The sequence below is a fragment of the Thermobia domestica genome, chromosome 16 (genome assembly GCF_964235325.1).
Source record: "Thermobia domestica chromosome 16, izTheDome1.hap1.1, whole genome shotgun sequence".
Taxonomy (NCBI): domain Eukaryota; kingdom Metazoa; phylum Arthropoda; class Insecta; order Zygentoma; family Lepismatidae; genus Thermobia; species Thermobia domestica.
In genome coordinates, this window is record NC_137469.1 from 66,597,801 (window position 1) to 66,623,463 (window position 25,663).

The 25,663-nt window shown below is 36.2% G+C and overlaps 1 protein-coding gene across 5 annotated transcripts in view; it reads left to right on the forward strand.

Annotated features, from left to right (window-relative positions):
• The window catches only part of Dhc98D (Dynein heavy chain at 89D), a 608,487-nt gene that overhangs the window by 209,210 nt on the left and 373,614 nt on the right, over positions 1 to 25,663 (forward strand). For all 5 annotated transcript variants that reach the window (XM_081742517.1, XM_081742516.1, XM_081742518.1 and 2 more), the window contains exons 29-30: positions 9,455 to 9,650; positions 22,865 to 23,098. In XM_081742517.1, coding sequence (XP_081598643.1) covers positions 9,455 to 9,650; positions 22,865 to 23,098 — 430 coding nt within the window. The remainder of the gene's footprint in view (positions 1 to 9,454; positions 9,651 to 22,864; positions 23,099 to 25,663) is intronic.

Genomic DNA, 25,663 nt, shown 5'->3' on the forward strand with positions numbered 1-25,663 from the left:
TGTTCAACCACATCTGTACAGAACAGACTTTCCCATCTTGGTGGTATGAGTCTTTTGTACTTCTACTTGACTATCCATTAGTCTTATGAGTTGTATCTGTAAGCTCTGAGCGCGTGATGAACAAGCTACTGATGTGATATTTGAAGTAAAGGTTTCTCTTCAGGCTCTTTTCGGCTCATTACTGATAATCTGATGTAGTTTAAAAAATTGGAAACTTTTATCGAGTTAATAAATTTAGTCTGGTTTCAGGGTCATAGTGTGAGTGAAGAGCATGGTAGTCAAGGAAATTACATTAAACATTCAAAATCCTTGAGTGAAATCGACCATTATTGTCTCATCATCTTAGAGCTCCAGAGTCTTTCATGGCACTTCTTCAATTCATAATTACTTCTGAAAGAGCTCCTTCATTGTTATGTGGTTAGGGTACGCGCCTTTGAGGCGGGAGGTCCAGGTTTAATTCCCTGTGAGAGCATATGTGGTTCAGATCCCATGTTAAAACGTAGGTCCACGTGTCGTATAGTCTAGGTGCTGAAAGGGAAGCTAAACTCCAATCCAACCTACCAACAAATTATCTGAAAACTGAAGTTAACAATAGTCTTCTCAGCCGCTATTTGTTCATTACTATGGATATTATTATTATTATTATTATTATTATTATTATTATTATTATTATTATTATTATTATTATTATTATTATTATTATTATTATTATTATTAACGTATTATCAAGGTCAGTGGTAGCCCAAACCATTGAACCAATATACGCTACTTCTCTTAAGTTAGAGCGATTTCAGCAGGAAAATGGTGCTCTCCAAGGTAGTGTTCTTAGTGTCACACTGTTGTCACCGTCAACACTGTTCTATCCCAGATCCAGGCTCCGGTCTGTAGTATGTTGTGTATTCACATCTAGTTATTTATTCGTGGTATTACTTGACAAAGTCAGCGAGCGCGACAAACTTTTAGTTTTCTGGTCAAACAACTCTTCTGTCACCAACGATTCTGCTTTGTTGATATGGACTTGTATCTCGTCGGCACTCCTCTCTAACTTTTTGACACAGTCCGAATTTTTTGGTTTACTTTTTAACGTTGTTAAAAGTGGAGACCACACGTTCGGATTCTTTAGTACTCTTATCTCGGAGCTATGAACTTGCTTCGAGTTCTTTCCCACCACGCCTGGGATGCTGATCGTACTGCTTTATTGCGATTATGTGGTAATCTAATTCAGTTCTAGTTCGACTATAGTTGGGTTATGTATTCATCTGATTGTTTCTCTAAGCTAAAACAACTTGACTCTGTTCATTACCTGGGCACTCGGCTAGCCATTGGTTCTTTACATACCGTACTACTTGTGGTAGTGTTCGCTTTTATATGGAAACAAATGATCCACCTATCGTCGGAAGAGATTTCTCCTAAATTGCACAGCCTATGTTTGTTGTATTTCTGACCACCTATGCAGCTTTCCGCTGCGTGATGGTCAGATTTACGACCATTATGTATCACCTCTTCAGGCCACATGCTCGTAACAACCGTTCGTATTTGCGAGAGTTTCACCTAGGACGTATATTTATGTCCGTCTATTTGTTTGCTACATGTTTGTGCTGTTTCACCATGGCTGTTGACTCCACCAAGGGTTGACCTTCGGTTGTCATCACACACCAAACAGTACACTCATACCCAAGGATACCAGTAAGAGTTTGAAACGTTGCTACAAATGTTTATATAGAAGTGAGAATTTTGTTAATCTTGACTTCGACAAAGATGAGGACACTTCGAAATTTAATCTGCATTGCCTGTGTTCAGTATTCACTGCTAAACTTATAGCAGTTTAACTTGTCCTCGATTTTTCGCTTCATCTTTTGCTGCGTTATAGTCTTATCTGTTTAGTAAACACACCCTAGTGCTAGACATTTTTGTGACATTAGCTACAGCAACTGGGCTGAGTCATCGTTGTCTGTTGTGTGGGCGGACATATCGGCATCTGGGGAAACGAGTGTGCCAACACAGCAGCCAAAACACTGCATTTGAAGAGGTGATCTACAGTGCTCTGATCTCCGTAGCTATTTCGTTCAACGGAATCGCATTCACTGGCAAACGGATTGGAACCAGGCCAACGAGAATAACCTTCACTCAGTAAAACCTCTTTTGTGCAATTGGCAGTCATCCTCGTGTACTAGTCGGCGAAATGCAATGATCCTTACTTCATGAACATACATATCGAATATCGTAATCTCACTCATTCGTATTTACTGCGTGGCGTTGAGCATCCCTATTGTGAAGATTTACCGTCCCACTGAGTATTCGGTACATTCTTTTATAGTGTCCAGAGTACGCAAACCTCAGAAAATGTTTAGAGCTACCTGAAAATCTTAATAAAATTTTAGGGGATAATGCGGTATTTAATAACCGTATTCTCATTTTTATTTGTCAGCTTGGAGTAATTAACACGCACTGAACTTTGTTTTTTTTTTTTAAATTTTTATTGTCATGTATTACTATATTGCCTTTTTTAAAACTTATTTTCTAGTTACCGGTATATCTCTCATATTTTACTATTTATTCTGTTATCATTTTAACATTCCATTTTATTTTATTTTGTTTTATTATCTTATTTTTTACGTATCTTTGCTTGAACTTCATTTTTTAAGAAGTTTTATTTCGAATTTTTAATGCACTGAATGTATCGCTCATTGCCCTTATCATGACGGGGACAATAGTCCAAAGTCCAAGTAGTCCATTATATATCCAGTAATCAATCAATCAGTGGTATGACTAGGAAAATATATCACTTTAAAAAATTGAAATAAAAGAAAAAGTATGTTTTTGTTATAGTCAAACTGTAGCATATAAGGGCTGAGTCCATTTTAACGCGTAAAAGGCTTACTTTTCCACCTATGAACAATAATAATATTAATATCTGCAAAAAAGATCCAATCAACACGACACAGGGAATTCAATCTCCAGTACGGTCCGTTAAGAGTAATAACTCAATAATTCTGTATAAAATAGAATAAAGTAATGTCTAATAAAGTTAAGCAGCTATAAAATTTACCAATTTGTCCTTTTTTTAACTTTACTTAAAGCCATTTGCTCATGATTTCTATAATTCAATTTGGAATAATAAATATGTTATTTTTTTTTAATTCCACAAAATAATATCATTTAATTTACTTACATAATATAATTTTCTTCGTTTTCTAATTTGACTCCGTTTGATATACAGGGTGCCCGAGAAGTCCGTGTACCCCTAGCTTTGAGTATCCCAGAGAATGATCAACAATACATAACCACTTGCTTTTAATGTGAGCATGCATTGTTGAACGCGGCATATTCAGTAGAGCTTCTCTTTTGTGAAGCGATTTATTGTAAAGTGCAAGCTACGAAACCTCTGACTCGACAAAGTTCGGGATTGTTGATCTCCTCTAAACAGCTTGCCACTTTCACAGTGTTGTCGGACCTCACTTTCACCCGCACAAACGAACACGACACATCTCATACAGGGCTCGATTGACACACGTGAATGCACACAATGATGAGTAGAACCGGCCTTGAATCAACTAGGGCCTCTCATTTTGGTGAGATGTTGCAACGTGGGGATCAGCTCCAGTTGAGAAGATAGACCTTGTAGAAGTGTTTCCAGCTTTTACATTAAAAGAATATAAAACCACAGTGGTTAGACAAAGTAATTTTCTATTTTAATTTCTAGCAGACTGAAGACCGTGTCTTCCCATTTCAATACGATAGTGTTTCCATTTTACAGGTAACACTTGTGATTTTATTTTTAATTCACAAACATACTTTAAAAAGTTCCCTGGTGTCGGAGCTCCAGATTCAGTTCCAACAGATGTCTCACATGATTCTAAATCTCACATTCAGCTATATATGTAAACTTAACGTAGCTTCAGTGCGGCTAAGGGGAGTTAAATTGAAATAGATAAATATGTTTAATAAATAATCATTAAAAGCCCTACTTCTACAAAACGTGAGTGCCAATATCAATTACGCATTATTAATACAAAAATATAAATTTCAATATTTTCAGAATGTTGCTTGGTTAGATTTTGGTTTACTGTTCTTTGCAACACTAAGGCTATAGGATACGTGGACCTACAGCTTAACATGTGATGTGAACTCAATAAGCTCCACAGAGAACCGAACACGGGTCACCTGCGATAAAAATTCATACGCAACCATATAGCCACAAGTTAACTAATTTAAAAGATTATTATTATAAATAATAATAATAATAATAATAATAATAATAATAATAATAATAATAATAATAATAATAATAATAATAAAGTCGAGGAATCTTAAGCTTAAAATATACAAAACGATAATCATGCCTGTTGTTCTGTATGGTTGCGAAACATGATCGCTTAGTCTGAAGGAAGAACATAGACTGAAAGTATTTGAGAACAAGATCCTGAGACGAATATTCGGACCCAAGAGGAACGGGAATGGGGAATGGCGGAAATTATATAATTTATACGGTTTACCCAACGTTGTTAGGGTCGTCAAGTCTAGGAGGCTTAAGTGTGCGGGTCATGTAGCTAGAATGGAAAAAAGTAGAAACGCTTTCAAAGTCTTGACTGCAAGACCAAGCGGAAAACGACCATTAAGAAGACCTAGGCGCAGATGGGAGGGCAATATTAAGATGGATCTCGCAGATATTGGAATACAAAGTAGAAACTGGATGCAGTTAGCTAAGGATAGAAGTCAGTGGAGAGCTTTTGTGAACGGGGCATTGAACCTCCAGGTTCCATAAGATATAGAGTTAGTTAGTTAGTTAATAATAATAAAGTAAAATAATGTTTTTTCATTGTTAGCTTATATGGGAGAGAAATTTATATGCTGTTTCTAAGCTATATTTTGAACTACAGAACAAAAAGGAAGTTAAAGCAGTATTAAATAGCACTTCTAAATGTCATTACTACAAGCAGCGCTATAAGTTCACAATGAAACTTGTTCAATTGTTCTGGGCCGGGTTAAGAGGGGGGCTTAGGGGGCTATAACCCCGGGCCTCCAGATGGACAGGGGCCTCCACTCTCATCAAAATCTCAACTGGGTATCTAAAAAAAATCATGAAGATACAATCATCATCATAAAATAAAACCAAAAATATGAAACATATTCCCTTAACTTTCCTACTGGTATTTTCATAGAAATATACTAGGTGAAGTTAGCAGGGGCCACATATTTTTTTCTTGTTAGGGCCTTCAGATGGGTTAATCCAGCTCTGTAACTGATACTTCACTAAGTTCTGAACTTAACTTCATCTACCTTTTTCATCAAGGTTGTTTATTCATTTTAGTTCTCGATTATGCTCCGAGGGTAAGAGAGAGGTTGATGATGATAATGAACTAAATGGTGGAATGAAGAAAAAGTAACATCGAACGAAGAGAATATATATATACAGATGGTGATCAGAAAAATGGAAACACCTGAACGAAATTGCAACTTACCAGATTAATATGGTGTCGGGCCACCTTTCGCCTTCAGAACAGCCTTGATGCGACGTGGGATGGAGGCATAGAGGTCATGAATGGTAGTAAGTGGAATTTTCCACCATTCCTCGTGCAGGGCATCGGGCAGTTCTCTGTGAGAGGATAGAGGTGGAAATCGTCGCCGGAGTCGTGTTTCCAAGACGGACCACAGATGTTTAATTATGTTGAGATCTGGGGATTGGGCGGGCTAGGGGAGGTGTTGAACTTCATCCCGATGTTCCTCAAACCACACTGCAACAACGCCAGCTGTGTGAATGGGTGCATTATCATCCTGGAAGATGGCGTCATTGTCCGGGAACAACATCCGGACCATAGGATGCAAGGGGTCTCCTAAAATTGCGACATAATCGTTGGCATTGATTCGTCCGCTAAGTGTGACCACAGTACCCAATGAAAACCATGATATTGCGGCTCACAGCATCACTGAGCCGCCGCCATGTTTCACAGTTGGGCGGAGACACTGCAGGTCATATGCTTTTTTGGGCGTTCTCCACACATAAACACGGCCCGTGGTTGGGAATAAGGTGAAGTATGACTCATCCGACCATATCACACGTTTCCAGTCCTCAACGGTCCAAGTTGCATGGTCGCGGCACCATTTGCGGCGTGCGAAAGCGTTATGGTCCCTGATCAGCGGTTTGGCCCGTGAAACACGACCCGTAAGTTCATGTCATGTAACTCGCGGCAGACTGTGATTGTCGAAACAGGGTGGGGGAGGTGCTGATTGAGTTCCTCCGTCACTTGCTCCGCAGTGACACGACGGTTCTGCGTGACAATGCGCTTTAATACCCGGCGTGACCTGTCACTCATGATTTTCTTCCGCCCACTGTTCCGCTTCCCCGATGTGGTTTTCCCGTGTGTTGTGTAGGCCGTCATCACCTTCGACACTGTCCCACGCGACACACCTAACACAGTAGCCACTGCCGTCACACTCACTCCACATAACCGCGCACGAACAATTTGCCCTCTTTGAAAATCTGAGAGGTTTCCCATTTTACACTCCCTCCGTCTGCTGCAGCCACTGGACACTGCTATTCCAGTGCGCCTGACGTAGTATGGAGACCGATCTAACACACCAGCACCAGCGGTCCGGCGCTGCGGGCGCCACGACATTAGTGCCAACCCATACATCTGACGTGTTGCCAACTACAGGTGTTTCCATTTTTCTGATCACCATCTGTATATATATATATATATATATATATATATATATAGGGGTTGGACAAAAAAATCTAAAACGTTTGCAAAAGTGTGAAAATCATACTTAGTATGGTGTGGGGGCCTCCTTTTGCGTCCAAAACAGCTTGGATCCGACGTGGAATGGACGTATACAGCTCCTGACTCGTGATGTGTGGAATTTTGTACCATTGTTCCTGCAAAACATGCTCCAGTTCCTTAAGGGATGCTGGTGGAGGGTAATGAGACCGAACTCAGACCACACTGGCTCAATGATGTTCAGATCTGGTGATTGTGGGACGCAGGGGAGGTGTGATAGCTCCTTGTCATGCTCCTCAAACCATGATTTCACCGTTTTTGCAGCGTGACAGGGTGCCCAATCATCTTGGTAGATGCCATCACCATCAGGGAACAATATTTGGGCCATAGGTAGAACCTGGTCCCCCAAAATGGCCTCATACGCCTTAGCATTCATCATTCCATGCAGGGTTATGATGGGACCTGCAGAAAACCACGATATCACTGCCCATACTGTAACAGAACCACCCCATGCTTTAGACTTAGGAGCAGACAGCCTGTATCATAGGACTGCGATAGTGTTCATACGTAAACACGACCGGTTGTTGGAAACAAGTGAAAGATGGATTCATCGGAACACATTACGTGTTTCCACTGCTCATGAGTCCACGCCTTGTGGTCCTTGCACCACTCGATACGGCTCTTCGCATTTACTGCTGTGACCAGCGGTTTGGCGATAGCGGCCCTGCCATGAATTTTCATTTTATGAAGTTCCCCACACTGTTTTCGATGAAACCGGGTTCTGCAGGCCGGAATTGAGTTCAGACGTAATTTTCATTGTAGTGGTCTTCTTTTTAGCTGCTACAATCCGTTTTAATGACCTCCAGTCCCTATCTGACAGGATTGTCTTTCGATCACTATTGTGCTTTGCAGACGTCGTTTGCCCATGAATTGTGTATGTCCTCGTGACATTGTACACAGTGCCTTTCGATACTCCCACAATGTTCGCCACTGTTGCCACTGAAGCTCCACCCAGACGGGCACCAGCGACCATGCCTCTTTGGAAGTCTGTCAGGTCGCCCATTTTACCGCACCACTTTCACACCACGACACTCACAGGTGAACTGGTTACTGCTGGCGGAAGAGGAAGGTCCACATGACACATTGAAAGCATAAAACGATCGGCAACCGGAACACGTGTTGTACAGTGGAGGGCCAAACTTGCGTGTCCTGTGTGAAGTGTTTTTAGAATTTTTGTCTACCCCTGTATATATATATATATATATATATATATATATATATCCACACACGGTGTTCGTCCAACACAAAACTCATTTGGCGCGAATTGTAAGCGAACCAGAGACCCAACCGCACAAAAGATGAACGCTCTGCTATTGAGCTACCGTTCTTGAGGATCGTGTATTCGTTGCAAGATTCATTATGAGTACATAAGAAGACTAAAAACTCTCATCTATCAATTACTTTTACATATAAAATGAATGTCACTTGCGTACTAATTTCATACGGCCAAGCCATAAATTTTGGTTAAATATTTCATACATTATTTTCTATTAATTTTATGGTAACTTTTTTTTTTCATTTCACCAATCACTACTTCATAATAACATCAGACAGACTGGTAAGAAAAGCCGATGATGGAAACACTGTTTCAGCGCAAGGGCATGAGTTTTCTTCTGCTTGATTAGAACGGACCGAGTGTCTTGGTTTATACGTTGACCCTTCGTATAGTTAGAGACATTGCAATTGATCGAACGACAGCAGCACGTATATTTTCACGTGTCTTCACACTGTCTATGTTTGACACATCCTGAAGCAAGCGCACTTCTCTCCCAGTTAAGCAGAGTTGCTTTATCCTGAGATGGATCCTTGCGAAAGCGATCTCTAAACTCAGTAATTACTTGTGTCATTATTTGCCTTATTGTGTAGTCGTTCGTGTACCCAGATTGATGCTACTAACCGTTTTTCAATTATGTAACTGCAATCACTTCCATTAGCCGTGGCTTTATAACTGAAATGCTCCATGTGACTTTGAATGCAGGGATACCAGATAGCGATGTCTGTGACCATGAAAGCAGTTTTATCAATATCACAACTAAAATTACACTGTCATTTTTCTCTGTGATATTGAAATCTAGGGATACAAGGACTACTCGGACACCCTGTAATATCAGCCAATGATATGTTGATACAATTTCAATTTTTCTCATATGGCAATCAATTACGTAGCCAAAATATTAAATATAAACTGTAATAATGCACATTAACCAGTGCGAAGCTTGAGGTGATTCGCTTTTGTAAGCGCGCCCTACTGTTTATGTGCTAATTTATGTACTTGTCGATCTGGCTCACGGGGTGTTGCGTACACTCAACGCGATGGTGAACTATCTTAAGATATGTTGTATCATGTCACAATTTATATACAAAAAAAAAAAAAAAAATCTTGTTTGTTTTTAAATTTTGTCAAAGAACTTCGTGGAGCTTTACTATTAAAGTATTTGGATTTATCTTTCTAAGTTGGTAATGGTTTTACATTTCAGAATACTGTAATAGTAGAATGATATTGTAATTTATCACCAATACGGATTCATGTTAAATGTTTATTTAACCATAGTAGTAAACTTTAGCACAATTTTGTCTATTGCACTTACAGTCAAATTCACCATTTATATTGCTTTGTTTTCCATTTATGCTGGGCAACTCTATAGTGATTATTAATAAATATTAACGTAATTCAGATTTGTAGGTCCATTTTTACCAACAATACAGAACTGGGAGAAAACCTTGTCTTTGATTTATGAAGTACTGGAGCAATGGCTTCTAGTACAGAGGAAATGGATGTACCTTGAAAGTATTTTCATTGGAGGCGATATTCGAGCTCAGTTACCTGAAGAAGCAAAGAAGTTTGATGAAATTGACAAGACGTTTCATAAGGTGGGCAGTCTTTATAAATAATGTGTAACCTATTCTGTGGGATTAGTGTGCAAACTTTTCATTTATAATAATTTAAGATGTCTTTAAGCGTTTCTTGATATTTTGACTATAAAGAAAGAAATGAGGATGGGTCAATCCATACGAAGTGGTCCAGAGCAGGTTGCTCTGCCATCTCCGAAAATTATAGAAATTGAGTGTGATGAACCTTGTCTATGAGAAGGTCAATAACACCATTCACGTTGTTGTGTGTACAAGTATTAGTGAATGCGACCATCTTTGTTGTCGACGGAGTGTTATTTTATGCATTTGCAAGCGTGTACGAAAACTAAGTTGCTCAGCACGTACGAATCAGACGAACACGAAATAAAATTAATGCTTACAGGAGAGGCTGTATGTTGGAATGGCATAAAGTGGGGGTTCGTAAGTTTTGTTCTGAATACTATTGCATGTAAAGAGTCTGCAGAAATATCCACAGCTATGATACTACTGGTGCCGTAGATTTATGGGAATCCGAAAGTTGGAGTTTGTAATTTTGATGGCCTCTTCGGAGCTTAATATCTCAGGAACGCAAATGTTGAAAATTGTTGCTTCGGCCACAAACTAATTCTATATGTGAATAATCTATTGAAGAAAAAGGGAAAAGAAACAGGACTGGTATTAAATGGAGAAAAAAGTGAGGACATGGCAAAAACGCAAAGAAAGTATTTGCATGACGATGGTTGTAGCCCGGAAAAAAAATTAAATGTTTGGATATGTTTAATGCTAGATCTCAAAAACTACGTATGGCTCAGTAATTAGGGCCACTTTCGTTTGTATTTAGTTGTGCAAAAGCTTGCGAGTGGCGTTTTTTCGTCTCTCTAGTTCCATGGTCATTGCCATGTCTATAAGTGAGAGAGGGTTATTTCCCCTTCCACCCACGACACCCATCGTCGGTAGATTGGGAGGTCCGGGCTAAATTGCTGGATCGGCTACCCTGATTGGGACTTTCCTCAGTCCCGCCAGGTGAATGCCGGGATGGTACTTATACTACAATGGTCCTTGCCGCTTTTTTTCCCCATCCTTTCTCACGGCATAAGCCATAGATGCCAATTTGCCATACATTCCATTCAATTCAATGCAATTCAATATTCATAAGTATTGAATTGCATATAGCAATTTAACCCGGACCTCCCGAATGCCAACACAATAGAGCTACCGGAGTTCGGTATTGTGACAACGCGTTAGATTTAAAATGAAACACGCCGAAGGTACCTGGTAAAAACCCACACAAAATAATTTAAAAGTTTTATACTTAAGAGTGTTGTACACTAAAGAGACGAGCAAATACGATAATCGACAAAAACACCATCGTCGAGTTCTTCCAAATCATATAAATAAAATTCCATTTTCATTAATTAAGATATAATATTTTAATAATCACTTTAGCGCAGAAAGTTCAAACATTACACAGTCTTTCACAATAGCACTGAAAGTAAAACAAATTCTCGAAAAGTTCCATTCATTTTAGATCTATTAGACAACATTCGCATTCTACCATTTTCGATTTAACTTCTGAATGTTCATTACCCTTATTCAGAATTAAATTGAACAAAATATAATGTATATGTACAGCTTACCAATAGTTCATTTTGGCATACCATAACTGAAACACAAAATATAGGTTAGCAGGCACCACATGTGACTTCGAAAATCTTCCAGAAAATACGTTACAGACGTGTTAAATAGACAAATCCTTATATCCACACATAACTTCTTAAGTGGCTATAAACTTTTTCAATATAAACCACCACTACACAATTTATAGCTTGCCAATCATTTTTAAACACTTAAAAATTCTTTATAACATTCAGAAGCTATCACTTAAGATAATTACTGTCTTATCGGAGGCCACTTAAACAAGTAGTTTTATAAATGCATCTATTTTGACTTCTATTTAGGTATGTTGTTACCTGAGTCTCCTTCAGAATACTAATGGCTTCCCAGCCACCTGTCACCACCTACGAAATGTTCATAGTTATCTAAGTCTCCGCTTAATTTTTGGGGCGCTAGCAGTAACTTACTTTTTTCTCTTTCTTTTTTCCTATAAGGTAATATGACTTTCCTTACAACATATTACAACATTCCCTCTGTGGATTAAAAAATTGTATTTTATTATTATTATTATTATTATTATTATTTAATGATTTCAGAGATATATAACTGTTAGTATCATAAGTTATAGACTAATTCTACATTATCTGAGTATACCACCACATCTACCTTTAACACAAACCACTCAGCACATTCACACAAACTCAAAATTTAACATAACTAAAAGTTAAAAAAAAAAAAAAAAAAAAATCCCCCACAAAACTAACATTCATTCCTTCATCCATATAGTTAGTTCATTAATTACTTCCTGTCTATAATTCTATCTATATTAAGCCTATCTATAATCTCTTTCATGTTAGGGTCTTCATTCTGGAATTGTTCAATTGATTGTCGAGCAAAAGGCATACTAAATATATTTACATATAACATATTAATTACTACCTCATTTAATGATTATTTTTCAATGAAATCCTCAAAATCATTTTTATCATGTAGCCTCGATATAAAATCTGAAGATACATTTAGTACACTTGGAGTATGTTTTACAGTGAAATTAAACTGAAATAACCTATAGAGCAAACTAGCATAAGGTTTCAACCTTTTTAAATTTCGCAAAGCATAACTAAGTCCCATATTATCAACTTTCAATTCAAATGGTGCATACTTTTCCATCCCTTCAATAACTGCCATTAATTCAAGGAGAAAGATTGGTTTGTTTACATCATATTTCCGAAGACGTCTGTTAAAGAATCCTACAGGAACCTCTTCCTCCTTATCATTCATTTGTGAGATCATTCCGCCTAAAGAAGTAAGTGCGGCATCAGTAGACAAGTAAAATTTCTTATTTAGATCAGGCAGTTTTAACATCACATGACTTTCAAACTTTTCTTTAATTTTATCTAAGGCAACTTGTTCTTCTTCTCCCCATTTGAAATGAACTTTTGGACTCCTTAACCTAGTTAATGGATCCATAAGGTCCTGAAAATTAGGTATAAACTTCGAAAAGAATTGTAAAAATGAACACATACTAATCAATGCTTTCCTATACTTAGGAGAGGGTAATTTTTTAATGACCTCAATTCTAGAAGGGTCCATATACATATGGCCGTCTTCTATAATATGTCCTAAGTATGTTCTTTATGTTGAAACAGGGAACATTTATTAAAAGACAATGTTATGTTATTTTTCTCAAAAATACTAAAGACTTCATTCAATAATTGTTTATGACTCTCAATATCTGCTGTATGTATTAACAGATCGTCTGCATACCATGTTACTCCCCTATCTTTAAGATGGTATAATAAATTAGTTATTAACTTACTCAATGCAAAAGAACCACTAGCAATCCCGAAAGGGACATATCGGTACTCAAAGAGCCCTCTATGTGTAAGGAATGCTGTATATTTCACAGAATCTTCATGTAACCTAATTACATGGTAAGCATGATGAATATCTAATTTTGAAAATATCTTACTATTTAATAATTCACTCATTATATCTTCGACTCGAATGGTATACTGAGAATTTAATATCATTTTTTGATTAATTTTTTTGGTAATTTACGATTAAACGTTTACTTCCATCCTTATTTCCCACTAGGAAACAAGGCGACGCATACGGACTATTACTTTCCCGTATAATATTTTGCTCTAACAATGAGTCTAAAATTTTATCCATTTGTTTTTGAGCTACCCGACTAAGAGGGTAAGCTTTTTCCCGAATCGGTTCGTCATCTTTTAATATTATTTGATGACAATAATCTGGGACTTCCCCCACATGCTCTGCAAATATATTACTATATTGATTCACCAATTGATCAACATACATTTGTAAGTTGTGATCTAATTCTAATACTTTGGGATCAACTAACATTTGTTTACTTTTGGAGGGGTCCTCTATATCATTTTTAGGGTGAATACTATTTTTCCCTTTCCATTGACCTTTAATGTCAACATGACTATTACTCATTAAAAAGGAAGAAATGGTTCGCATGTCTCCTCATTTCTACAAGCTAGGTGCTTACTGAAAAACCCATTTTTAATATGTTTTTCTTTTCTGAATTTATTTGCCAACTTCTTTTGATAACCCTTATTCTGACTGCCGTAATTTCTATCACCCGATGGAATGAATAATATATTATAAAGGCAATCATTTATAGTCAAGTCACCCGACTTATCAATCTCCGCTTTAGGCTTATAATTCTTGTTGACTGTATAATACAATGGAATCGTCTTGTTATTCTCTAAGCCTAACACAAGTTTATTTGTTCCAAGATTAATTGAAACTCTCTAACTAACTCTATGGCCTATGGAACCCGGAGGTTCAATGCCGCGTTCACAAAAGCTCTCCACTGACTTCTATCCTTAGCTAACTGCATCCAGTTTCTTCTTTGTATTCCAATCTCTGCGAGATCCATCTTAATATTGTCCTCCCATCTGCGCCTAGGTCTTCTTAATGGTCGTTCTCCGATTGGTCTTCCAGTCAAGACTTTGAAAGCGTTTCTACTTTCTTCCATTCTAGCTACATGACCCGCCCACTTAAGCCTCCTAGACTTGACGACCCTAACAATGTTGGGTAAACCGTATAAATTATGTAGTTCCTCGTTATGAAGTTTCCGCCATTCCCCATTCCCGTTTCTCTTGGGTCCGAATATTCGTCTCAGGATCTTGTTCTCATATTTTAAATTGAAACGTGATTAATTGAAACACTCGTATTTTTTTAAATCGTGAATACCCAAAATAAATGTAGGTTTCAATTCATCAGCTAAGAAAAATTTAACTTTATACACCCTATTCAGTAATGTTACAGGTAATGTAACTGATTTGTTAAATGTGACTGCTTTATTGTCAACACCTCTACCTGTAAACGAATCATGATTAATGTTGAACCTATTTGTAAGTTTATCATTCCATTGCTTAAAAGAATTAGCGTCAATAACACTAATGGTAGAGCAAGAATCTATGCAACCTAGTATTCTTTTTCCTAAAATAAAAGCACTAACATAGGTAGCAACACTTTATTTCTCCGATAACTTGTTTACTGCAGTTACTCCTCTTATATTCCATATTATTTATACACATTTTTCCTTAACTAACTTTTCCATCTATTCTTTCTTTTTTTTTTTTTGTAATTTTCTTGTTTTAAACTTCTCCTCCTACATTTTCATTCCCCTTATGATCTAGTTGCAAACTGTTCATTCTTCTCGAGAGGTTCAATGTACGTTTTAAATTACACCTACTAGCACAATGTGGACCTCCACACTCATAGCAAGCAATATGCTTTTTTTAAAACTGCCATCTTTACTTTATCCTCAGACTCAGAAAATTTATTTATCATATCATACGTATTTATATTCTTTAAATAAATGACATAAGAGTGCAAGTCACTCTCAAGAGCCTCTAACGAATTCGGGACACGAACCCCTAATATTTCTCTTACAAGTCGTGGATCGAGACCACCCAACACAGTATCTTTAACGTGATCTAAACTACCATGTAGAATTTGGTAACCATTTTTAACAATTTCTACAAATTCCACGGGTTCCTGCCCCCGTGATTGCATAGCGTTAACAAATTTCTGATTTACAACCCTTCTTCCTATTGAAGAACTCAAATTAGAAAATATGACATGAGCTAACATAATCCATTTATCATAAGGTCTCATATAGTTTAGTATTTTATTACGTAAAATATCTTTACATTTGCTCAATGTCAACATAACAACGGATTCATACGGAATAATATTTCCCTTATTTAAAGAATCAACATCTAATAAAAATTGGAACAGTGACATATCGTCATTTCCATCGCATACATTAATTTCATTACTTAGACTACAAAATGTATTTTTAACTACGTTTACGGTGAGTTTATCTAAATTAGTCCTGAATGGCTGAAAAGCATGTAATAAATTTGAATCATTATGCGTTGACTGCATATTAACTAAAGGGTTCCTACTTCCACTATTACATTGCATTTCTTTATTGCTTGACAAAAAATTATTTTCATCGACTACTTCTGCCGATTGATCAACTAGATGCAAAGAACTGAACAGCTGATTCCTACGTCCATTACTATGAAAGCTGTTCATGTCTGTTTCACGGTTAATTGACCTTTCACAACCACTAATCTTTGTTTCACCCTAGGAAGAATATAAAACGGAAATACGTCAAACGCGTCAAACCAGTGTAGCCAGTAGCAAAAAGTGCACTTTTCTGTCAGAAAGGATGAAAGACTATTGTCCCTTTATACATGTGCATATAGTCTCATACAACAAGGTTACAGACCTTACGGTTGCCTCTATTCGTAGAACAAGTGGGAAGTGAACAACACAAGTCACTTTATGTAGTTATTTATATCTTTACTTAAAATAACTTAATAGCGTGTTTAATCCAATTTTATGTATGGCCAAACGGCAAAGCAGAATGAAAAGATTTTCGGTTTATATTAGACCCCAATCCCAATTAAGATGTTATCATATCACATTAATTATAATAGCATACCAAGGAGGAGTGGGGAGGAGTCCGAATTTTTGCAAAAAAAAAAAAAAAAAGTATCTCACTAGCCGCTCAACTTAGAAAGCTGAAATTTGACATTTTTTAAAAATAAGCAGACAGTCCAGGAATTTTAGCGTTTTTGAGAATTCCCTTCAGATTCTAAACCCTTATAACATTCAATTTTTTTTACACACCCCCTGGATAGAAAAGGAATCCAATTCTTTCTTCAAATCCAATTCCATCAATCAGTGTTGTATGTTTATTGCATCAATTAAAAAAAAAAGGTTTGCTAATTTCTTTCCTTTCAAAATATGAAGTAAACACATGCTCATGTCTGGTTTTGTAAAGCACATGATTTCATTGTTTCGGAGTTTCGATCAAGACAATCAACAAAATAGACATGCTTAATCCTTCTCTTTTGGGCGCCGCAGTTCCTTCCGAGAAATAATTAAGCTTTTTTTTTTTTTTTTTTTTTTTTTTTTTTTTTTTTTTTTTTTAAGGAAAAATGAAGATTGAAAGGGAAGAGACCATTAAACCAGTTATCACTAATAGTTGAGTTACAGAATATATTGCTTTGTGAATACACCCCCTTTTGTTTTGAACATCCCTGTAAGAAAAAGTTCCTGGCGTACGTATTGACTCCCTTTTTAGTGGGAGGTCGCGCTTTTAGTATATTACGAGTTGGTAGTGGGTTGATATGTAAAAATAATCGGAAACGATTGATATAGTGTCGAATTCATAGTTTAGGGGTCACTGAGATAAATAGTAACTCTCCCGAAGCTGTTCAAGTCTAAGCTTAGCCCCATCCACATGGTGGGGATGAAAATTAAAATGTCCAAACTCATTAAGATTAGTGTAGAACTCATAGTTTTCGTGGTCGCTAGATGAATAGTGACAATCTCCAATTTGTGCAAATAGTGTTGCTCACGAGACGAGAAATTAGGTTTTCTCGTCTCGTCTCGATCATGGAAGACTTACTTCTCGTGTCAATTATCGAAGGATTAGTTCTCGTCTTATCTCAAAATTTATTCGGATTGTTTTGTAAATTTATTTATGCCCTGAGTTTTCTTAATTTCATCCACAAATTATGAGATTCCCTCCTCATCACGAAAGGTTTACGAAAGGTAACAAAAATTTAAACTATGTTAACTTTTGTAGCAGTAGTGTGGCCAGGGAGGACGATCCGGGGCTATACACCCCTAAAAGTTTTTTTTTTTTTTATTATTCCTGCATTATTATTTTTGTCAAAGTTATAGCTAGCCAATTTTAAAACTGTCAAAGTTAATAGCCTATGCTATTCTTATTTTCAGTGCTCTGTATTTTTTATGTATTTTATTGTTATTTACGATGTAGAACCTGTTTAAATGCGCTTGCCCTTTCTCTATTGAAAGTATTTAAGCACAACTAAATTCGCTTGAACAAGTCATTGAAGCGGTGGGGGAATATAAATTTGTAAAAAATGAAGCCTAAAACAACTTTTGCGGGGGAGGGTTCCGGACCACCCACTATCCTGTGTGGTATTCCATACTACTGGTGCGTAAAGAAATAACGGTTTTTAAAAGAACCGACAGATTTTTTCAAAAACTGGGAAGATTATGAAAATTCCGATTTTCAGAGAAAATTCTTTCGAATTTAAAAACTGTTGCGTTTGTAACTGATGCCGATTTTAATAGAAAACCGAACCGTTTTTTTAGTAGAAAAACGAGCCGGTTTAAGACCAAAAACAGTTTTGTTGAATTCGATTAGTGACAGAATTTAAAATGTTTTTGAAGATTGTGGTAAAAACAAATTAAACTTCAGAGTTGACTTGCGCGGCAGTTTATAATTGTTCGTGTGTCCAGCGTAGCTGGTAAGTTCATCTAGCATATTAATATAAGTGCTTGCAACCCTAACTGTAGCCGACAACAACAGCAGAAGCATGACACAAGTAAGATTGTCAGATTTACTCTCACTCAAATATTAGTGTATCGAAAAACTTTTTTAAAATGGAGCTACTTTTGCAGTAGATACACGAAGAAAGTAAGACTGACTGTTAGAATAATAATAGAGGTATGCAAACTCATTCTTTATCAGTTAAACTTCTTACGATAAGGTAAGTTTGGCAACATGAGCTCAGTTGTTGCCACGTCGGCGGAAGCGGGATGACAGTTTTGATTCATTGTGTTCTGTGATAGTTCAGTGAATTTTGTTGTGCAGATTTCTTCTGTTTTGTTTTATTTTGTTATTTTCTTGTTATAGTTATTCCGTGTTATCTGTGTTATTATTAGTGCTGTTAGTAGTTAATTTTGTGTTTAACTGCTATAGTGGTATTTTTGGAGACAGTGGCTAAAAATTCCCACATTGTTATAAGAAGCAAAGAAAGAAGGGAAACCTCTTTCTACTGGTGAAAAAATCATGTTATTAAACGTTTATTCATATTTTCGAAACCAGGCAGTGAAGCTGGAGAGAGGGTTTGTCCTTAGGCGTCAAGGCATCTCTGAAAAAAAAAGGGGGGGAGTAATAGTGTGACTGAGAGTGGGTAAATTCCTGGAGCTGACCTCGTTTTTCGCGGCACAAAAACAGCTGATTATCACAAAGAATTTGAGCAGCAGAATATGAATATTTCCAAGAAATACTCTTTCCGAATGTACCACCAAATTCCGTGATTGTTATAGATAATGACCGCACATACTCAATAAAAGACGAAAAAATCCTTACGAAATCATGTTCCAAAAAAGAAATTGTAGAGTGGTTAAAAAGAAAAGTGTTGAATGTGATTCAAGCTGCAACAAATTTGAAGTAATACAAATGTTAAATGAAGTTGCTTCTAACACAGAAGTCTCCTACAGAATAGAAGGCATTAAGTTCGTCTCCTCCTTATCATTGCGAATTCCCTCCCACTGAACTTGTGTGGAGTAAAGATTTGGGTGCTTCTTGCCTCCAGGAATATATTACGTGAGGTAAGTAATTACAATTCCTCTTATATAATAATAATAATAATAATAATAATAATAATTATTATTATTATTATTATTATTATTATTATTATTATTATTATTATTGAGTCGCTTACCGCTGCGCAGTTTGGTTTGTGTTGTTTTTTATTTTCTCAAATCGGCTTCCTCCTACTCATAATAAGTGGCAACATCGCGCTAGTTGAACGTCATTTCCGTTTTATAATCTTCCTAGGGTGGGACAGAGAATAACTAGTTCGTCTGTCAGCTCCGTTGATAACAACCTCCTATGTTCTTCCAAGTTCTCTGCACTACCAGGCGTAACAAAAGGATTACCTACCTCTGATCCGAGTCTATGTACTTGACTTACATAACTGCTTGTTGTGGAACTGTCATCCGTAGCATCAGGGAACTGATTTAAACTTCCTTCATCTCCATTTGGAAAATGACTCAATAGGTCTGCGTCCCATAGAATATTCTGACGAAGCCATCACCACAATATAACACACAATTTACACACTGACGTATTCCCTCAAATGCACAAGCTTTTCCGCTCCCAACAGCAAGGTCACAGCGATATAAACACCTGCGATAAGCATGTAAAGTTCGTATTCAGTGTGTCCCAATAACACTATTAAAGCTGATTTAGCATGAAATCCTTTCGATTTTTTTTTCTTAACAGCACTGTTCGTATAAAATGTCTCTTTCTTCGCTGTTCAATACTCAAATAAGTATTTGTTTTAGAGATTAGTATTCTAAACTTTGTGACGACGCGTAAGATTTAAAATGAAACACGCCGAAGGTGCCGGGTAAAAAGTTTTATACTTAAGAGCGTTGTACACTAGAGAGACGACCAAATTCGATAATCGACTAAAAAAACCATCGTAGAGTTCTGTCAATCATATATATAAATAAAATTCCATTTTTATTAATTAAGATATAATATTTTAATGATCTCTTTAGCGCAGAAAGTCCAAACATTACAGTCTTTCACAATAGCACTGAAAGTAAAACAAGTTCTCGAAAAGTACCATTCATTTTAGATCTATTAGACAACATTCGCGTTCTACCATTCCCGATTTAACTTCTGAATGTTCATTTTCTTTTCTCAGAATTAAATTAAAGAAAATATAATGTATATGTACAGCTTACCAGTAGTTCATTTTAGCATACCATAACTGGAATTGGCACCACATGTGACTTCGAAAATTTTCCAGAAAATACGTTACAGACGTGTTAAATAGACAAATCCTTATATCCACACATAACTTCTTAAGTGGCTATAAACTTTTTCAATATAAACCACCACTACACAATTTATAGCTTGCCAACCATTTAAAACACTTAGATATTCTTTATAACGTTCAGAAACTCACTAAAGATAATAACTGTCTTATCGGAGGCCACTTAAACAAGTAGTTTTATAAATGCATCTATTTTGATTTCTATTTAGGTATGTTGTTACCTGTCTCCCCTTCAGAATACTAATGGCTTCCCAGCCACCTGTCACCACCCACGAAGCGTTCATAGTTATCTAAGTCTCCGCTTAACTTTCGGGGCGCTAGCAGTAATTTCCTTTTTTTCCTTTTTTTTTTTTTTCTAAAGTAATATATGACATTCCTCACAACATATTACAGTATATAAACACCTGCGATAAGCATGTAAAGTTCGTATTCAGTGTGTCCCAATAACACTATTAAAGCTGATTTAGCATGAATTCCTTTCGATTTTTTTCCCTTAACAGCACTGTTCGTATAAAATGTCTCTATCTTCGCTGTTCAACACTCAAATAAGTATTTGTTTTAGAGATTAGTATTCTGAACTTCTATTAGTATTGTATCTGTATTCTATTCTATCTGTGCTATACATAGCAACCTTCTAACTTTTGTAACATGGATTGGATTTCAATGAAATTTTCTGATACATTGAGTGTCTTAATACCGCGGTCCAGTTCTATGATAGGTGTCATGGGCGCAAGGGGAAATAACTCCCTTTTCCATATAGACATGGTAATGACCATGGCGGTTGAAATATGGAAAAAACGCGACACGCAAGCTTTTACACAACTGAACAAAAACGAAAACGGCCGTAATTCCTGAACCATACGTAGTCTTTCAGATCTAGCATGAAACATCCAAACATTTAAATTTTTCCGGAGTACGACCATCGTCACGCACGTGCTTTCTTTGCGTTTTTACCATGTCCTCACATTTTCTCCATGTAATATCAGTCTTGATTTTTTGTAATAGTTTATTCACATACAGTATTACTTTGTGACCTAAGCAACAACTTTCAACATTTTGCCCTCCTGAGATATTACGCCCCAAAAATGCCATCAAAATTACAAACTCCAACTTTCAGACCACCATAAATCTACGGCACTAGAAGTATCATAGCTATGGATATTTCTGCAGACTCCTTACATGCAATAGTATTCAACACAAAACTTAGGAACCCCCCACTTTATGCCATTTCAAAATTCAGTCCCTTTAAAAGTGTAATTTTCTGTACTTTTTCTAGTGATTTCATGTAGTAGTTTGCAACACTGCATACTTATTTAGAAGCAAGAGTATATACGAGGGTCATTGCAAAAGTCATGGCAACTATTTTTTCTCAAAAATGGTACAGAGTTAAAAATTTCTGAAATATGCAAATGGAAGGTTAGTTCATATACAAACATTATATGCAGGGAGATGGATGAACACATACACTACCATAAAGATATAGCCGAGAAAAAAGGACGAAAAAATTTTGTCGTTCCAAAAGTGTTTTTGTCAATTGTAACTGTATACAGTAGTACATTACAAACTGCGTGCATTCCGTGGCATCAGGAGTCTCCCCAAGAATCCACAAGATGGCAGAGACTCTAAGATGTCACAAGTGCGTGTTCCTACCTTGTACTATTGTGTACTGTTGCAATTGACAGTAAAACACGTTTGAAACGACAATTTTTTTATCGTCTCTTTTCTCGTGCTATATCTTTATGGTGGTGTGTATGTTCATCCATCTCCCTACGTGTAATGTTTACATATAAACTAACCTTCCATTTGCACATTTCAGATTTTTTTTTTTATTATTCGTTACCAATTTTGAGAAAAAAAAAAAAATAGTTGCCATGACTTTTGCAATGACCCACGTATTCTCCGTGTACCTCAGCCTCTCCTGCAAACGGGGGGTCGTGTTCGTATGATTCGTACGTGCTGAGCAACTGTAGTTTTCGTACATGCTTGCAAGTGCATATTATGGAACTCCACCTACAACAAAGATGGCCGCCATTCAGGAACACTTATACATACGACAACGTCAATGATGTTATTGACCTTCTCATATACAAGGTTCATCACACTCCAATTTCTATGATTTTTGAAGATGGTTGAGCAACCACTTTTACCATCTTCGGACCACTTCAGATGGATTGACCCGAATTGGAAATAACGTCGTGAAAAAGAATATTGAATGGAAGTTTCTATTAATATAATAGGATATTCTTATTTCGGAGTCCCATATGGTTAAAGGTATGAAATTTGGTATTTTAGAGTTTTTACTTAAAATAATTAAATATGTGTTTCAAGTTTTTTTTTTTTTTTTAATATTTGACCTAGAAGTAAAGAAAAAAGGGGTGGAATGATATACTGAGATGACCATATTTTTTAAAAAATATTTTAAATCGTTATATGAACAAATTATTCTTACAGATAATGAATGATGCTTTGAGGCGACCAAATGTGAAAGACGTTTGTAGTGTTCCGGGTCGCTTGGCTGAGCTCCAGCAGCTGGATGCAGGCTTGGATAAGTGTCAGAAATCATTGAATGACTATCTAGATGCGAAGAGGAATGCTTTTCCAAGATTTTACTTTATTTCGGATGATGAGCTGCTTTCTATCTTAGGCAGCAGTGAATGTACCTGTGTTCAAGAGCACATGATAAAGGTATGACATTCTTTTATGTTCAGGTATTTATATTTCGTACATCATACAACGAAACTAGATAACATTAAAAACCAAGATTTATTTACCAGAGTGGTGCGTCGTGGTGTTTGAAAAACTCCAGTCTTTATTCCTGTCAAATTTTAGGAGCATTTTATTTCTTGAGGATGGTTTCTTGAACTTCTGTTTATTCCATATACTTTTTTCTTCTGGCATGCAGGAAAGGAATATCTTTAGTACTTAAAGCCAAAAATATATAGATTTGTAAGGTTGCCAATTTCTGAAATGATGTAACTTAACTATAGTACACTGAAGATAAGGTGACTGCAGTTTTTCTCCAGCATTCTCTAGGATTTCTGAATATATTCAGGAGAACTCCAGAAGAAATATAAGGAGGCGCACCACTCAGGCAGACAAACTATGATTTTTAATAGAAAACAATGCGTTGAAAAGCATACTTTAACTTAGTTTTAGAAAAACCAAGACTAGATTGTTTTCGGTTTAGGATCCTGAAAAACATGTAAGTAATGTGAATTTTTTCCATGTGAAAACTGAAAAGTAGTGAATCAATAAACTCTCTAAGGTGAGTTAACAATGTGGTAGTAAGAATAATACACTGATTCCTAAAAATGGAAGCTTGCGTGGTACTCGTACTACACAATATAATGAAGTAATCAATCTTACTGCCAATTTAAATGATTATATTATTATTATTATTATTATTATTATTATTATTATTATTATTATTATTATTATTATTATTATTATTATTATTATTATTAAGGTATAACTAAAGCCTTTAATCACATTTTCATTTCGACAGCACAAAAACATAAAAAAAAACACTATTTATTAATTTATTTTTGTAGTTTAGTATACCACTATTGTGCTCCTATGCTAAGGGGGGCGGTGATGAGATAGTGAACAAAATAGTGCAATGAAGAAATTAGCAGGAAACGGTAGAACCCCGAGAAAACCACTCGCACAGGCAAGATATTTTTTAAAATCTTCGAGATCTTCTAGTTTTTGACCTAAAAGTATAAGGACAAGTCTTCTCATGTTCCAGAAGAGCTCTTTGCGCAATATTTATTGTCAAAAAACGTATATATTCCTCATTCGTTAAAATGGTTCGACTATCTGATATTATTTTAATGTGAATAATTTGCTCAAAATTCCACCAAACACTGATCAGAAACTTTACTTCGAGTCGTCTTGTTTCATAACAGATTCTGCCGATTTTTCGTAATTTGCTCATTGTTTCAAGTTATTTCAATATCATAAGTAAACTCATTTCTCATCACACGTCATTATATGTTTGGAACATTGTAAAGCCAAAGGATTTTCAACCAGTTTTTTTTTCCTTTCTTTCAAATTTGTATTCGTCGGGCTCCTTGCTCTGTGAGAGATCCTGGGAAACTTTTGTCTGGGACTTCCGTACATTCTCTTAAGCATGTGTAGTGCTCAATATATAGTGTCCTTAGATGGCCGGAGGTTGTCTCTAAGTTTTCGAGTGTTGGTGACTGAGTTACGTAATACTTTACGTTTCAATGTCTTTAATCAGTAACTCTTCTTCTTCTTCTTCTTCTTCTTCTTCTATTATTATTATTATTATTATTATTATTATTATTATTATTAGTAGTAGTAGTAGTAGTAGTAGTAGTAGTAGTAGTAGTAGTAGTAGTAGTAGTAGTAATAGTAGTAGTAGTAGTAGTAGTAGTAGTAGTAGTAGTAGTAGTAGAGAAGAAGAAGAAGAAGAAGAAGAAAAAGAAGAAGAATTGTAAATAATTAGTCTTCTTATTTCTGTTTTCACTTCCAAGTTCTTGTATTTTGTTTTGCCTTTCATTCATTCCTTTGTAATATTGTTCAACTTTGTTTTAATGCAATAATAATGAGTTCAATATCAACTATATGTGAGAAACAGAGTTTTTGATAATTTATTTTGAGTGTTTTTTTTTCTTACATTGTATAGATTTGTAATGTCAACGTCCTAGCCTTAATAGAATATCGTTTTTTGTGACATCAGTGAAGTCAACCAGTGCTAGGTTTGGTCATAGGAAAGTTTGATGACCGATCGCGATCATCAGATGGTGTTGGCATTGTGACATCCACACAGCGTCGTGAGGACAATTGCGAAGCTACTTGATAGAAAAACGTAGCAAACTCCAATCTAGAAAGCCAGTATTAACGGCGAAGGGAGCCGATGTGCTGATCACACATCATCCCAAAGGCATGAGTTCCGAAAGCCAGTTAGTAGTTCCTGGCCCCTAAGTGCTGTTGCGTCTGGAGTGTAGTTTTGTTTCAGTGATCTTTATTATTTTACCTTTCCAAAGTAAAATTTAACTATTTAGCTTTATATGGAGTTCGTCTCAATTATTTCCTTGGATTTTATATTGCACAGTTTTCATTTTTCCTTCAAAATCTTAATCGTGTCCATTTTGGCTGAATAGATTTATTTTGGTTAAATATTTGTTCTTTTTGCAGAATTCGTTATATAAAGGGTGTTCGGAAAATAAAACTCTGTGGGAAATGAAGCTTCACACGAGGGCAGACGAAAATATATACCAACAT